Here is a 16,550-nt window from a genome sequence, read left to right on the forward strand (position 1 = left end):
TCTTCCTTTTTTGGGCTTTAGTGCTCTGAAGTATCTTGTCTGTTTGATTTGTTGGTAGACCGTGATGGGGTCATCCAGGTACATTTGTTGAAAGTCCCCTCCACTTGTTCTCCCTCTGTTCACTCCTCTTACAGGTATGTATATGCAAAAGGTATGGACGTACAATTAATGTTAGACCTTTGATCCTGATCTAGTGTGCAGACTGCTGCCAGCATTATTTTTGGTGTTTCATCGAGCAGGAAGCACAGGGGTTTAAGAATGTCTTGATGTAATTTCTCTAGGGAGAGTGCAGCAGTTTCCATGGCAGCAGAGGCACCCTGTAGCAGAGCTCCAGTGGCAGCTCTATTTCAGGTCAGACAGCTTCAGGTTTTACCCCAGGCTATCCTTTTGACTTTATCCTGCACCAAAATGGTTGCAAGTCTTCCCAGAATCTTCCTGTTTTCTTGCTTCAGATTGTTTTCTCTACCTCGACTGCTTTCGCTAAACTAAAAATGCTAAGTGTACTTTATTTTGCTTTGTTTTTGTGGGGCTTTTTTTAGGTCACATAAGGATTCATGTCATGTCAAACAGAACAATATTTTTCAAACACTTAAGGTTTTTATTACCTTCCTACTATTTTTTACCATGTGAACATCAAACCCTATACATTTTCTTTCCAGATTGCTCTTGTGCTGTTAGTCTCCAGCAGCAGGGACAGAGGTGGACAGGGACAGAAATGGAATGGCTCTGCACTGATGTATAAGCTGTGAGGCTCCTCTACTGTAACAGCTTCAAGAAACTTTACCTGTATGTCAGTTTCACTCTTAATAAACAAAAAGCTTTTGTGCTTAGTGTCCCTAAGGCTGGACAGAAAGCTGTGATTTCCACTTCTGAATTTCTTCCAAAAGGTCAAAGGCAGACAGCAATGAAAAAGAAATCCGTATTTCTCTTCTGCAGACTTTTAAATGTCAGGGCTTATGAAAACTTGACAGTACCGTTACAGAATACAACAACATTTTAGAGGTATTTCATAAATATTTGCAGTCCTAGTTTATACACTGTCACAGATGTAAATACTGTCTTCAAAAAGCAGCATTCTCTCAGATGTTTTATCCTAAACAAAGGGAAATAAGGCATAAACACTTTGATGCCTTTATTCTCCCTCTCTAATTAAAGCACGCATTTCTCTCGTTCCACTCTAAGTAATGCTGTGGTTAAGATGAAGAGAAACAAACATATATCTAAATTGTGTCTGTGGGTCACTTTCTAGGTCCATTTCTAGTGCTACAGGCTTTGAAGTGCTGCAATCTCTGTTGTATTCAAAAAGTAATAATGCTGTAATATTAGATCCGGAGAGATAATGGATTTTGTTTCTATATGAATACAATGACTTTGTAGTTTAAAAAAAGAAATAAATCCTCCTCAAAATTCAGTTTGGCAAAAGTATCTCACCTTAACCTCCAAGCTGGCTCACAGCAGTGTTGTTCATACCGACCTCAGTGGCCTTTTCAGGTGTGGAGACTAAGAACTTGTGTAGTGCTGCTGTTTTCTGTCACTTGTAAGCACCCTGCTATTATGTTATGTAACACAGGGAAGAAAACTCACTAAAAAATGTTTCCAGAAGGGGTGTCCAATGGAGTGTGTGAGCAAGTGGAGCCCCAGCACCAAGTTACCAGGTCTGCAGGTGTGCCTCATGTTGCAGAAAGACATGCATGCTTCCAGTAGTGCATGCAGCCAGTGGTGTCTGCAGAAAGCACAGTGAGGGTGATGCAGAACCAGCCCCTCAGATGTTGTTTTCCAAGCATGTGGAAAGATCTTGGTTGCCTGGGTAACAAGTTGCCGAGCCAGGTTCATTTTTGTTAATAAGAGGATAAAAGAGACGGATCCTACTGTTCCTTCAGCTCCTAGGAATAAACCACTGTGAACGTGAAGACAGGCAGCAGCTACAGTGTGGAGAACTCAGGGTCTGCAGGCAGCCCGGGCCTGCTGAGCTGGCTGCTGAACTACTCCTTGGGACAGGGAAGTTGTATGGTTTGTAAAACTGTTTAAAGGCTTCTGTCCATCTTGTACAGTCAGTGTGGTTTTGAATTAAGAACAGAGTGCGACCCAGAGAAGTCCCACTGACATGTAATAATCAAGAACTAAATTATAATGGCAAACAGTTATTTGGAGATTAGCTCTTCTTCCGGCCTGAAATAGCATTACTTCAGAAATATATCCATTGGGATATATATTGGAGAGTAAGCTATATACCATGCTCTTACAGAGAAGTTTAAAGGAACGTCCTCATTGAATTCAGGCTGATCCCATGTGGCAAGTGAGGTGGTTTGTGTCTTTATCGGTCCTGAAATGTTATGTCTTATGCAGACATAAGGAAAGATCAGTGAAGTAAGTGCCATTGCAAAATATCAGCATCTCAGCAAGGAACTGATCCCACACAGCCATATAAATTCTACTAGGGAGCAGCTCTGTATCTTGCTCTTTCCTGCTTTCTGCATAAAGTAGGTAGAATGCAATACATGCATCTGTAATGTATCAGTGGAGTTGTAACTGAGCTTTCATGATTGTTGTAACTGAGCTTTCATCATTCTCACTTGATCCTTCTCCATTTGAGATAATGGAGCTGACTGTGCTCTATGCAGCTTGGAGGGTTATTTTCTTCACGCAGTGGAATCTGTGAATTGGGAGCAGCCATGCTCTCAATTACATACAGTTATGAAGGCTAAGCAAAGAGGGATAGTACTTTTGACTTTGTCCAAGACAAGCTCAGATTTAACATGTGAAGAGGGGAAAAAGACTGTTCACTGGTGGGTATCAGACTAATCTAAACACAGTGTACAGAAACTTCTGTTTTGGCTGGCCTTTCACTGGGTTCTTTTCATTATGTTGTGATATCTGGCCCTCCTAGGTCTCAAACACGAAGCTGTAGTCTCCTGTTTCACTCATGTTTTTGCCTTGTTACACTTTTTACTGGAAAATGTTCCATCCAAAACACAGGTGTCAAACTTCTTGGCTTGCATGGGGGGCACTGAGGGAAGAATTGTCTTGGGCTGCATATACGTAGGTTGCTCTGAAAGTAATGCCTGCAATTTATTTGCTCTGAAACAACTACTGATACAAAGAGCACACTAACATGAGTCAATAGAGCAAGTTCTCAGCTGCACAATGCTATTTTCCAGCATAGTCAGTACTGTTAGCTATGCCTTATTGCTGGTGACAGACAAGAGCCTGCATACCATGCTTGTAAAAATTGGTGTGGCTGTCTGGAACGTAGTGCATCTTCCATGTCATTTTTGCCATTGCTGAAACTGTATCCATACTTGGGATTGCTCTGATCTGGATGCAGGACCTTGCACTTGGCCTTGTTGAACTTCATGAGGACCCTCCTCTCCAGATCCCTCTGGATAGCGTCCATTCCCTCTGGTGTGTTGATTGCGCCATTCAGCTTTGTGTCGTCTGCAAACTTGTTGAGGATGCACTCGATTCCGCTGTCCATGTTGCATGAGATACTAAAGATGTTAAACACCAGTCCCAGCACTGATCCCTGAGGAACGCCACTCATCACTGAACCATTGACTACAGATATGAGTGCAGCCATCCAACCAATTCCTTATCCAGTGCGTTGTCCATCTATCAAATCCATTTTTCTCGAATTTGGTGGCTGGGATGTCATGCGCGACAGTGTCATATGCTTTACACAAGTTAAGTGGTGTAACATTGTGTCAGGATAAGTACAAAATCACTCATGGCGTATAGGGTCTCTACTTAGATACGTTTTGATACTGGGTATTTGTATGTATTGACTTAAAAGAAGCAACTGGAATACACAGTACTCATGGTAAAGACATCCAATTTAATTCTTGTTGCAGGAAGACTGCAAGCACCAGCTTAATTAGATTGAATTGTAATGCAAATGCACACAAAAGACACTGAATTCTACACATGCTTTCTTTTTTTCTCACATATTTTAATTTTTCAGTGTCAGTTGTAATAATTTAATATCACTTTATGTGCTGCAATTTTGTTTTGTTTGCTTTATCTTTCTGCTGGCTCTAAATGTGTCTCATTTTGATTTCAGGTTGTTAACCTTAGTTGCCAGAAAAGGGCAAACTGGCTGCTAGATTTTCTTAATTTTTAATCGATTATGAATGACTTTTATTTTCTTGCTAAAAGGATAGTATTAATTTACAAAACTAGTATACCTACTTTAAAGCTATTACATGTACTTGAATAAGGTCATTAAAGTAATTATGCTTTCACCTTTTCTGCCAGGTGTATTTTTATGTAATGCACCATAGCACGTTTTGAAATGTTGATATTCTTTTAAATAGTTTCTTCTGCTTTTAAAGGAGGAAATTAAGCATAATGAGCTTCCTCATTAAAAGACTATTTCTTATGGCTTTTAAAAAGGGAAAGTAAGAGTATGCACACAACATGAATACAGTTCATTACATGCTAACCCTATTGTTTCTCTTGCAGGAAATCCTGGCTGAGTAAAGTTGGAAGCCCAAGTTCTCGCATAGACAGAACAGATTTTTCAAATGAAAAGGAGATTTCCAAGCTTGATTTCTCAGGATTTAGTACAAGATACTAACAGATAAAACATCGCTAAGTGCAAAACAATGATGTCTGTACTGCATGATATCTTCTGTGCCTCCATAAAAATTCACCAGAACATTTGGATGCTTTCTGTACTTGAGATAAATTGCTCCTGCTCACTTGAAGAACTCTTAGCTGCCGTATTAGATATTTCACAACATCATTGTCATTACTTAATATCTGAAATGCCGATATCTAATTTATTGCATATTGAAAGTTAGACAAATGGTTACATGTATCAGTGATTATTTGTTTACATGGAGATTTGCTATATACAGTCATGCAAAATCTAATCATTTACACTGTAAATGATTCATAAGCAATCAATTCATGTTCTACTATTTGTAGTCTCACCAGAAAAACAGCTTACAGAACTGGAATTCTTAGATCTATTCTAATACCTCTGTAATGTAGATCATCTTATTTGTGATAGTTAGAACAGCAACTGAAAATAAATGTACATTGCTTCAAACTAATGTGGTTCGGCTACCTGTGCTTTAAAATGATGGCAATGCAGATACTTCTTGGAACAAGATGTTTAAATGCACTGTGTCTCAACTGTTTTTTCCTTGTCTGCTTATGGTTTAAATCTGTGCCGACTGTGAAGGATATTTCAATCTTTCCTGTATGACTTTTCTGAAATTAACTGATACTTACGGTTTATATCCTTATGGCACAAGTGTTTGCTCGTTCAGTTATATGAATCAGGTTCAACAGGATGCACCCACATTTATCATTATCAAATCCTTAAATGGTCTTGAGAAACTTGAGTTGTGTGTGTGCAGTAAACACTGGATCTTTGCAGTAGTGTGTGTCTCACTCATATAGAATGATTTCCTTTCACAGGCATTGAGGAGTCTATCAGGGCTGGAACTGACTTATATCTTCAATTTTACAGTGCTTCTGTGTCAGTATCAGTCCTTAGAGGAAGATTTTGTTAGAATTGCTGGTATGTCCAGGCAGGCACCTGTGTGCTCTGGCAGTACGCTGTTAACCAAGATTGTTGCAAACATGCCGTGATGGAACCTCAAGCTGTAAGTCCCTTGAATGACACCTTACCAACACTTGTTACATGGTCGCATGGCTCTGAGCATGGTCTGGACCCTTCTGAGGTGTGCTGGGGCTGTTTCCTCTTAAGTGTCCTTAGTGAAGGTACTTACAAGTAATATTTATACTTGTATTATTGAAATATTGTAATATTTATACTATCTTTATTTGTTTGCTACCTCTTCTAAGGGTAAACAGCCTCAATTCAGAAAACACTAAATATACAGTTCATTTTTAGTTTCAGAAAAGGCCATTTCGTAGTTTAAATATGATCATATGTACAGAGCAAGGTGTGCTTAGGAAAGCGTGTTTATACTGAGTACAAGATTTATTTTCACAGGGCCTTTGTGTATAAAGCAGTAAAAATTCCTTCCTAGAATTTGCAGGAGTTATTTATAAGCTGTTACAGTTCAAACTGTGCTTGGCTTCTGTGATTACACACAAGCATCCTTTGTTGAAGTCATTGTCAATAACTCTCGTTCAACTCAGTTGGTAAATGGCATAGTTCAAGTGTAGCAGTAGCTCAGTAGCAGTTACATCCTCTCTGAAAACCATATCCTGTCAAACATAAGTAGTTTACATTTTCCTTGAAGCTACCTGGCATAAAATACCCCCTCAAAGGCATTTCCTGCCAAGTAGCTTTGCTCATGTTGTGGGAAACAATGACAGAGGAAGGCCGAAAATTAATGGGATACTTGATACACAGGGAGAAGAGCCAAAGGTGAAGTTGTTTTGTTGTGTTCTCATGGGTGGAGCTGGGTGATTACAAGGGCTCGATAACTTCACCCCAGCTCCACTAGAAATGTGAAGCTTGGAAATGGGAATTGTGCCATTGGAAAAAGACTGGCTTCTCTGGGGAGAAAATGTGTGGGCATTCAGAAAACCTTCAGAAAACTGAAAGATGAAGAAATCTGTGTCTAACTATTTGTCACGTAGAAAACCAGAAAATAATACTTGAAGTGATCCCAGCACTACACAGGAGTTTTAGTGTCTTTTCCAACCAAGAGAAGTGAGAAGTTATTTATAATCTTACAGTGGTAAGCAAACACTACTCTTATGATCTGTGGCCTATGTACCGTAGGCCCGATCTTTTGGTGACTCTGTGCAACAACAGGACTTTCTGCATCTGTGTGATATCAGCTCAGCCTCTGCTTACAGGCTGGTTTTGAGTCTATCAGATGAAAGGAAGATTGATGCTGAAACGCGTTTATAACCTTTCTCTTTGAGTTGTCAGTACTGATGTTTTATATTTTCCACATTCAATCTCCCTTCATTCTTTCATAAAATGACAAGAGGCAAAAAATACATAGAAATTCTTTAGTCAGCTTAGCTTTGACATTATTCTAATGTCATATTCTAAACTAAAATTCTTATATATTCCATATATTACATGATGGCATATTGGACTTTTCTGGCAGTGCTAAATCCATTGCACACAGTGCTTTTCATTGTTGGAGAAGTTTTTTCTGAGTAAGTAGTGTGTCAGTGTTTCCCAAAGCCCAGGCTTTGCAGGAGAAAGGCAAAGGGAATATTGAACAAGTCCCTTGCCTTGAATTGTTATAAAAGCAGTTGTACTTCTGAAGCGTGCACATGTAGAGTCTCCTGAAGCAAATGGATTTCCTACAATGGGCAAAAGGATTTCTTCCCTTGCACTTTCGTTCTGGCTGAATGTGGGGGACTGAAATGATGACAAAGGTTACAACAATCATATCTAACGTGGGAGGAGGAAAAAAAGGCATGTTTTTATGAACTTGAGGATTAGACAAAAGCCCATCTGTTATCAAGCTGAGACACTAAATATTTGAATTAACATGCCGCTGACATCCTTACACATGCCCACAGGGGAGTGCCATTACCCTGGTGATCTGTGAGCTCTTAGGCTCTTGAAGTTGCACTGATATCAAACTTTAATGCTTCGTCTCTGTTGTTAATTGTTGTCACATAGCCGTGCTTTATTCATTACAGTTGGAATCCTATATTCGTCCGGGGATATAGTCAGCTTGAACTAACTTGTTCTGTGTACAGGGAAATGTTTGATTTGCACAAAGTGGCACCTGCCTTATTTCTGGGTAAATGCAGCCATTTAGACCGTAGAACTTCTTCCCAGGTGGCTATCAACAGCATGCAAATAATCCTGCCTTGCTGTGGGAATGGGCTGCACGCATGAAGGAGGCTTTTGCTGACTACAAGGGAGAATAAATTGAAACTTGTGAGTAGTTGACATGAGATGGGATTGTCAGAGGCATGTTGAAAAGAAGTAGTGTACAGGACTGAGTGTGTCGTTATTGATGGCCTGAAAAGGCTATTATAAAAGAACAGATACCAGTTTGTTTGTTACGTCTTGGGTGAATTTTTCCAAGGCGGATATTTGAAGACTGTTCAGAGTAACTGCTGTTCTCTGTCTGAAAGTTCTTTCAGATTGAGAAAGAATGCAGTCCTGCAATTTGAGCAGGTCAAGAAGGCTTAATGGTGAGCCAGTGACATAACAGGAGTTAGGGGTGATTTCTACCTGTCAGCTTCCTGGGGAGGCTAGTGAGGCTGGCATGCTTACCAGTGAATTCAGAGCTACTGAAGTTAGAAAAGCAGCTTGTCTAAGGAATTGCTAGAGTCTGTAGATATCCTTTACACTTTATGTTGATTATTTTTAATGCAGTGCAGCTTTAACAAGTGGTTTAAAGTCCATGTCCATTCTTGCTCTAAGTGGAAACAGTTTTCTTAAAGCTTGGTTATGCATGAAAAGAATCCAAACAAATTTCACAGTGGTCTCTGAGAGAAAGTTCTGCATTAGTTCTTTGAATTTCCTCTTAAATTGACATATATTGCTGTATTGTCCTTTGTGTCATATGGAGAGGATGTTTTAGAGTGCAGACAGGTTCCAGACTACAAAGGTTGTAGTGATATGTATGTGCACACAGAGAGCTTTTCAGTAAATATATGCTTCTAAGTATGCTTCAGGGCCAGAAGAGACAGTCTTATGTATGTTTCCTTATAGAATTTGTGAACTACGCAAGTGTAATGGCACCAAGGGAATTATAAACAGGTATAGGTCTGCTGGGGCAGAATTTTTAAAGGGCTCTTTGGCTGTTAGCCTTGTGTGAATAGAAGTTCACCCTCAGCAGTAGTGGAGACGTCACTTTGTAGTGCTTCTGAGAGCCATAGCTGTTGAAAACTTCACTCCTTGTGAGCATTGGAAGCCAGACTTTGGGGATTTTAAAACCACCACTTTACTGTGAGATTAAGTTCTATGGGAAACTCTTCATAAAGTAAATGAGAGAGCAAAGGCATGTACCAGTTTACCTTGTATTAATTGTTACTGAAACAAGATCTGAAGCTTCGGAAGTATTGAGAGTAACCAAAGGCCCAGTCATTGTCTGACTGGGATGCGCAGCACATTTGGCAAAGTAGGGAGAAGTTGAGGTAGTTAATATTTAAGGAGTGTACAGAACCTTCTGACTTGAAAGGGTTGAAACTTCTGAGAGTCTGTTCCTGTTATTTTCAAGCTATTTGTGAATTCTGAACATTTACTTTCTTGAAAGAATATTTTATGGTGTCTTTCTGCTTGGTTTCTTCCATAATTTAAGAAGGTTTGCATCATTAAACCCTAAGACTGGGCGTGTTACTTAAAACTGGAGTTTGACTCCTAAATGGCCGGGCAACGTAGGTGTGTTTGAGATGTAAAAGGAGCTTGTTGTGGGAAAGAACTGCATGTGTTATCAGGAAAGAGTGAAAATACTTACCAGTCATGTTAATATACTGTACAACAGTAGCAGCTGTGTTTACAGTTTGAAAGTAATGTTTATATTGAATTAAAGAATAAGTATTTAAGTCTTCACTGATGAACAGGAAATGAGATTTTTGCCTCCTCAGGAGTGATGTAATCTTATGTCATACTATTCACCCTCACTACTTAACAATGTTTTAGGGCAGAATGTTGATATTCTGCTATACCTACTTGTTCCTGAGCCTTAGTGCACAGGAAGGCTTAATGGCTTTTACTGCCATACTTTCTCCTACGTGACCCCAATCTGTCACTTCTTATTTTCCTGATAGCCTCTGGAGGGGCCTTTCTTGGCTTTCTTTATTCTTAGAAAACTGTATGCATGCTTGCTGCTAGGATCCTCTTACTAGACTGAATGAAATGCATTAGTCAAGATAGCTTGCTGATTAATGCATAGCTGCCTACTACTACTCACACAAAAGTACTCAGATTTGAAGAGAACGTGGTGTAAGGAAAGATGAAGGGAAGAACTGGCGTGTCCTATGGTTTTCGAAGTCTATCTATCCAGTGACAATGCTGTAAATTTCAATTTCAAAGCGTTGTTCATTCTAGTATTAGAGTGCGAAGTTATTTGCGCATCAAAGCACGTTGGCACAGACAACTGTGCTTGTGCCAGTTCATTTGATATTAATTCTGATGTAACTGAATAAGAGATACTGAAATGGAAGATTCTAGCTAAAAGGGCTTAAGAAATAGATTCAAAAAGACAAAATTCAGGAATCCTTTACAAAATTATGAAAATATTAGCTTCTGCAATTAGGAAATATTACTGTAATAGTGAATATGCATAAAGAAGAAATGTGCAGAGATCTCCTGTTTGAAAAGGCACTGTGGTCTCTTTTATGACTATGCAGAAGGAATATCTTGTTTTCAACTAAACCTCTTGATTCCTCTGTTTCAGGAGCAGGAAAGTGGTGTAACATTTTCTATTGAACTCAATGAGAAGAATTGTTCCTAAATGTGGGCAGTAGGGCAACAGTAAACTTCCTGAAGTCTTACAGTAGAGACTGATGTGCACAACCAGACAGAGAATGACAACTTTGTTCTGCAGTTTGAGTGCTTATAGGTTTTTGATCCACATACGTGTGACTGGTGCGAGGAAGTGAATTTTGTCTGTTGTGACCATGCTCTGGTGCCACTGCACTGACTGATACTCCAGGAAAAAAAAAGGGGGACTCTGCCCTTTTGTCTTTTTGAGACCAGTTCTTTTCTAGCTCTGATACGCGCAGTACACTAAAACTGGGCTGAATTAGACGTATGCCCGGAATCCCTCGGGTTTCTTTATTAGCTGAGAGGTAACTTGGCATTCACTTGTATCTGGCAGGGAGCTAACAAAATAAACAATGGAGAGACACAAGTTCTGCCTCTGCAGGCGCTGACTTATGTTCTGCTGGAATGCTGCCATGGCTTCAGTGGGAACAGTAATTGGTCATGCGACTGGGGGAACACTACCAAGCAAGGAAATGCATTATTAATGGGACGGAGTTTGAGAAGTGTTAGATAAGATAAAGACACTAAGTCACTTTCTTGGTGTGGGCTTTGTCTTTTCCTACTTAAAGAAGTATCACTGTGGCTTCAGCAATTTTCTGCAAGCCTGAACATTCCTATATGAAGTTCAGCATTTGAAAACATGCCAGATACTCTGCTGTCCCAACCAAACATGCAATTACTAATTTGTGGTTACAGAGTTGTTCTGCAAGGAGTGGGAGTGGAGTGAAGCGCGCACGTACAGTACTGAGAAGCATTAATAATAATAAAAAGCCATGTCATCTCCAGGTGAGATGCTCTAATAGAGCAGGAAGGGTGTGGGGGCTGGACTTCAGAAAAAAGATAACAGAGAAATGCACATGATGTTGTTTGAAGCTTCAGGCAAAGGCTTCTCTGGAAAAGAGTTCTTAGTGAGCATAAACAGAAGTGTGCTAGATGGGGAAGAGGGTTTGAGATGTTGTTCTGTCTCAGAGGAGATCTTGAGACTGGGAAGGTGTGCAGAAGAATGATTAAGAGATGTCTAGATCATTATAGGAAAGGTTGAATGGTCTTTTCACCTGATGGAGAATCACCTATTCAGATAACAGCATTGCTGTGGTTTGGGTAAGTTTCAGATCAGGACATTTGAGCCTTACTGTGACCTGTACAATATCTGGCACTGATGGTTTCTATATTATTCTCCTCTTCAGTCACAACTAATACTAATGAACTGTGCAACTTTTGTGCTGCTGAGGAGCTTAGTTTAGTTGATGGGAGAAATCTTATTGCCAGGTAGGAAAATATGTGTTTTGTTCTGCATCAGTAGGTAAGGGAAGGACTATCACAATAACATCTCTTACCAGAAATGTCCATGTCTGCAGTCAGGAAATAGACAGACAAAATATTTGCAGATGGAGTTAAAACCAATTAATGACCTGCTGTATAACTCAGGGGAAAAAAAATGGTTCAGTTATCTAAGTTTGCTGACGCTTTCAAAACAAAATGATGACTGAATAGTAATGCATAATGCAAAGAATGAGCGATACACCAAGATGAATAGGATTTAGTCGCTGTTTATCACGGTTAATCCATAGCCTGAATGCCGTAATGCTGATTACTTAAATTCATTGTGCAGACAGTATAATCTAGCAGTTAGCAATGTGCCTGTGAGAAGGAAGAAACTATTTCTGTCGTTTTAAACTGAACCGTAGTCACGATGATTGATGAAATTATCCTTTCTCTTATTTTACAGATAAAATACATGTATAGTAAGTCTTTTGTCTGAAGCCAAGCCTGTTAAGCCCACTGAATTCTAACCCTGTACTGTCTAAAATACTTGGAAGAACTGTGAAATTCACCATCACCAATTTCTACCTCCAGTTTTTCAGTAGTATCGTGGCAGTTCATATGGTCTGAAGTTAACATTTCTTAAACATTTATTATTATGCTTATTATTGCTTATTATAATACTTCTCATTCTTATAATTATTCCTCTAGATTCTTAGCTCTTCAAGAGCTTTCTGGTTTGCTGGATCCAGATGATCGTGCAGTGATTCCATGTTGAATGCTCTCCCAAAGTTTTCCAGCCCCCAACCATCAGATGAATAAAAGTATTTAGTGCCTTTCAGCTGCCAGCCATGGAACAACTACTTTAGCAAAAGTAGGGAGTATTATTTGCCAGACATAAAAGCCAAGGCACAGAAAGTAAAAGATTTCTTTACCCTTAACTTGTGAATTTTTTTTGCTTAGTCAAGATGCTTTAGGACACATGTTCTTAATTGTCTGAAAATACTGAGGAGGCATGTTTACTTATGAGAAATGCTTGTGGGTTTTCAGCAAGGCAAGAAGAGCAGATCCTAATGAATAAGGTCTACGATGCTCACTTTGCTTCATGCATTATTGCGTGCTGAAGTCGATCGGCATTTTGTATATACATGCAGATGGGTTACAGTGACTGCTTTTAGCCTTTCAAGCAGGTTTTGATAGATCTAGACTATAAGTCTAAACTATAAGTGTCAGGTGCAAAGGATAGGCAATAATAAATCTTCAGAAGTAATGTTGGGTGAAAGAACCAGAGTAATGTGGCCATTGCACACCTGTTGAAACCTTCTCATGTCAGTAGTACGGAATTTCACCTTCTGTTCCTAGGTGGTGTACTTTCCCTTCCATCTGCCTCAGCCAGTTCCCTCTGAGTCAGGCACATTCCTCTTCACACTCTTAGCAAGAAATTAGAATGGGAAAGCCTGAAGAGCAGCAGTAAATCAGCTTCCTATCTGGCAGCTGTACTCGCCAGCAGCTGGTTATGTACAAGTAGCACTCTTTGTTTTAAAAATCCTTTTAGATTGTATTTGTTGTCTGTACAGTGTACGTAAGGAATAGAATCACATGAGAAAGCAGTGAGTTTTTTAAAGTCCTCTTTCTTATAAAAGCCATGACTTATTTGTACTGCTTAAAACCTGTCTGTGAGGAGAAAGACACAAAAAGCTGTATGGATATGAAATGGCTGTGATAATGAGGATGATTTGATATGCTCAATACAGACTTGCCTTGGAGTAAATCACCATAGAAATCCAGCTTGCGTTCAGTTCTAAAGGAAAGTCCTGAAACCTTGTTTTGCTTCGTAGCAAGCCTGTAGAATAACATTTTCCAGAGGTCAGAGGAGACAGATTGCAGAACTAAGGCTGTACTGCTGAAAATGCTCCAGAATTGTCAATTTTAAAGAACCGTAGCCATAATTTACTCTCTCTTGCTGTCGTCACTACTAAGGGAAGGAGAAAAAATGAATTGGTTTTTCTATTGTCGCGGCAGTATAGGAGGCATTAACTTCTGGAAAGCAAAAGACAGATTTAACCTTAAATGCTCCTATTCACTGAAGTAAGAAAACAGCAAGATATCAGCTGTACATTATTTAGCATTGAAAATCTCTGATGCTTCTAATGAGAAAGGAGGGAAAACACTCTCAGAATAAATACGCTTTAATTCTGGCTGTAAACAAAACAACTGCAGATCAAAGACCCACAGCTAGAAGAAAGAACACTTGAGGTAACAACCTACTTATAAATAACCTGAGGCAACCACTAAAATGATGAAAAAATAGATTAAAAAAACCCTTAAAATCAGCTCACTATCAGAAAAACAGGAAAAGAGGTATTTTGAAGCAGATTTCTTTACTGATGCTGCCGCCCCTGATATCAGTGTATTGTTTTTTCTTAGTTAGTGCATGTGCTCAATGGTCATGGGTTATCTGTTTGTTTCTGTGTGTCCCATTGGTGTTATAGATAATGCTGGTCTCAGTGAGAGATATGCTACCAATTTACTGCTTCATACTTCCTTGCTACGTTATTTTTCTATCTTTGTTCATGTTTTGAGCATCTGAGCTGTGATCCATCTGTTATAGAGATGTTTATTCTTAGTCCAAGATGGAATTTCACATTTCTGTTTCTTGGTTACCATTTTCCATCCTCCAAGATCTGTATATTTGGACATACGATACTAAGACAACCTGCAATTTTAAGTAGAGCAACTTGGAAGCAAAAAAGTGAAGGAACAGTTCTTTGAGTCCTTTGAAAAGTGTCTCTGAATACACCACCAAATACACATTATTCATTGTAGATGTGCAATGTATGGAAGGCTGATGGTCTCACTTGCTCTAGTAAAGTGGTATCTTACGGCTATCAAAGTTGATGCTCAGGCTGATTACAGTCTGATGCATGGACAGTAAGTGGTGTTTGTGAGCACCAGTGCAGCCTATACAAAGGGACTGCACAGCTGCAAGGTAGAATGAGAGAGAAGGAATGGGGGGAATGTCTAATGAATGCTTGGCGGATCCATGTAATAACAAATCAATCTTTCGAAGTCACACTGATAATGATAATACAGGAGGTTAGAGAGACCAGTGAATTTCAGACTTACTGGCTTATTACTTCCAAAACCTGAAGCAACCGCTTCATACAGTATAAGGACTATACACATTCTTCTACACTGAGCTGCTTCCAGTTTTTTCAGCCCTCTGTTGCTTCAGATTATAGTTGTCATATCCTAGCCATATATCATAGCCAGAGTTGTATAGGCTGCTAACTCCCAGAAACCTTTGTAGCTTTCTTCTTTCCCTCTGGGGTTTGCCTTTGTATTTGATTTCAGGCTTTCACCAGTGATACAGCTCCCTGTATAATGCTAATCCAGAAACAGTCTTATATTTTGCCCCCTCCTTTTCCTCTAGCTATTCCATTTGAGCTGATAGTGATCACTAATGGCTTAGCCTACTGCTTGTGCTGCAGTTAACCTCCATCAGAAGTCCTGCCTCGACAGCCACACTCCATTGGATAACTGGGGGTGATACTCACTGACAGCATAACCCCACTGGGGATTGGATTAGCCAGGCATGCAGAAAAGTGAAAGTGCTTGTCTAGCCTAATAAAAATACAACTCAGAGATAGAAATAGGGCTCAGCTCATCAATCCCAATACACTCTTCAGAATCTTTCCCTGCATAGATAAATGGTCATATAATCTGTCTTCATGTTCCATGTTTTCATGTTTCACTCTTAAGAAGTAAGAAAATGTGAGGGTAGAAGAGCTTTGTTTGAATCAGTGTATCTGATCATCCTCAGTCAGGGTATGCTATGTTCTGCAGGTGGAGGCTTTGGAGAGCACGTTCTAAACAGGGCCATGGTCCCAAGTGCAACTATGGAAAGATAAAAGGTAGGCCTGGGCTGGTCTATTCTGTGAGCAGTGACTCAAGCATATTTTGCATTGCAACAGAGGAGAGGAAGGATTTACAGCCAGGCAAGAGTACTGAAGCTGTCGCTTATTGATTAGAACTAGTTTCTGTCTGAAAGCTCTTCCATAGAGCTTGGGACTCTTCCATAGCTATTTAAGAAGCTTTCATCTGTGCAAATTGTTCTTCTCTCACATTATAAAGAAAAAGAAAATCATGGATGCACAGGCCTTGGGAAATTCAGTTTAGGAGCTGACGAATCAGTTTAAGGTCAGCGTCAGGTGAATTTAATCCAAGAGAATAAAATTACACAAACCAATCTAATTTATTCTTCAACCCATTCCACTATAAACAGACACAGTGTCATCAGGGTTCTGGAACTTGGTTATCCTTCACTAAGAACTTCCAACTCCTTCTGTGAAGACCCACCTAAATCCCCCTCTGAGCACATCCTCCAGTCCTGACAGAGGCAACTGGTTTATCAGCAGACAATAGGAAGCCCAGCGTGCTGCCTCGTTATCGTTGTGTTTTCAGGGAACCAGGATGACTAAATCCTTCCATGAGACACTAAGCTTGGAAAGCTATTTTATTTTTAACTCCTAGTGTAGATAAATATCATGCTTTTCTCCATGTGTTCTTACACAGTGCTGATTTCTGTGGTGCATTCACTTGTGTTTACATAAACAGTGCACTACTGATTCTGCGAGGTGGAGATGACTGTCCTCAGGAGAACTTAAATCTGCTGATGATCAGGTAAGTGACTCCAGTGAAACATTAAGGGCTATTTCCTTCAGAGCATAATAATAAATAATAATGAAAAAGAAGCCCAAACTCGCCCAGTACCCCCTAGGGCATCCTTATAATCTACTTATAATGAATTTGTGAGAATACATTGACAAGATCACTTCAACTCTTGGTCTTGAGCACCCTGAGAAAACTTAGCGAAGAAGTCCCTTTTTCTGCA

The 16,550-nt window shown here is 39.6% G+C and overlaps 1 protein-coding gene across 2 annotated transcripts in view; it reads left to right on the plus strand.

Annotated features, from left to right (window-relative positions):
- ACYP2 (acylphosphatase 2) overlaps positions 1-5,054 on the plus strand; it is a 36,804-nt gene extending 31,750 nt beyond the window's left edge. For both annotated transcript variants that reach the window (XM_085542563.1, XM_015856748.3), the window contains one exon: positions 4,459-5,054. Coding sequence is in view for 1 of the 2 variants with exons in the window: in XM_015856748.3 (XP_015712234.1) it covers positions 4,459-4,573 (115 nt within the window). In the remaining variant the exon portion in view is untranslated. The remainder of the gene's footprint in view (positions 1-4,458) is intronic.
- The last annotated feature ends 11,496 nt before the right edge of the window (positions 5,055-16,550 follow it).

This window comes from Coturnix japonica, chromosome 3, assembly GCF_054131305.1.
Source record: "Coturnix japonica strain WE chromosome 3, WE-NBRP24, whole genome shotgun sequence".
Taxonomy (NCBI): domain Eukaryota; kingdom Metazoa; phylum Chordata; class Aves; order Galliformes; family Phasianidae; genus Coturnix; species Coturnix japonica.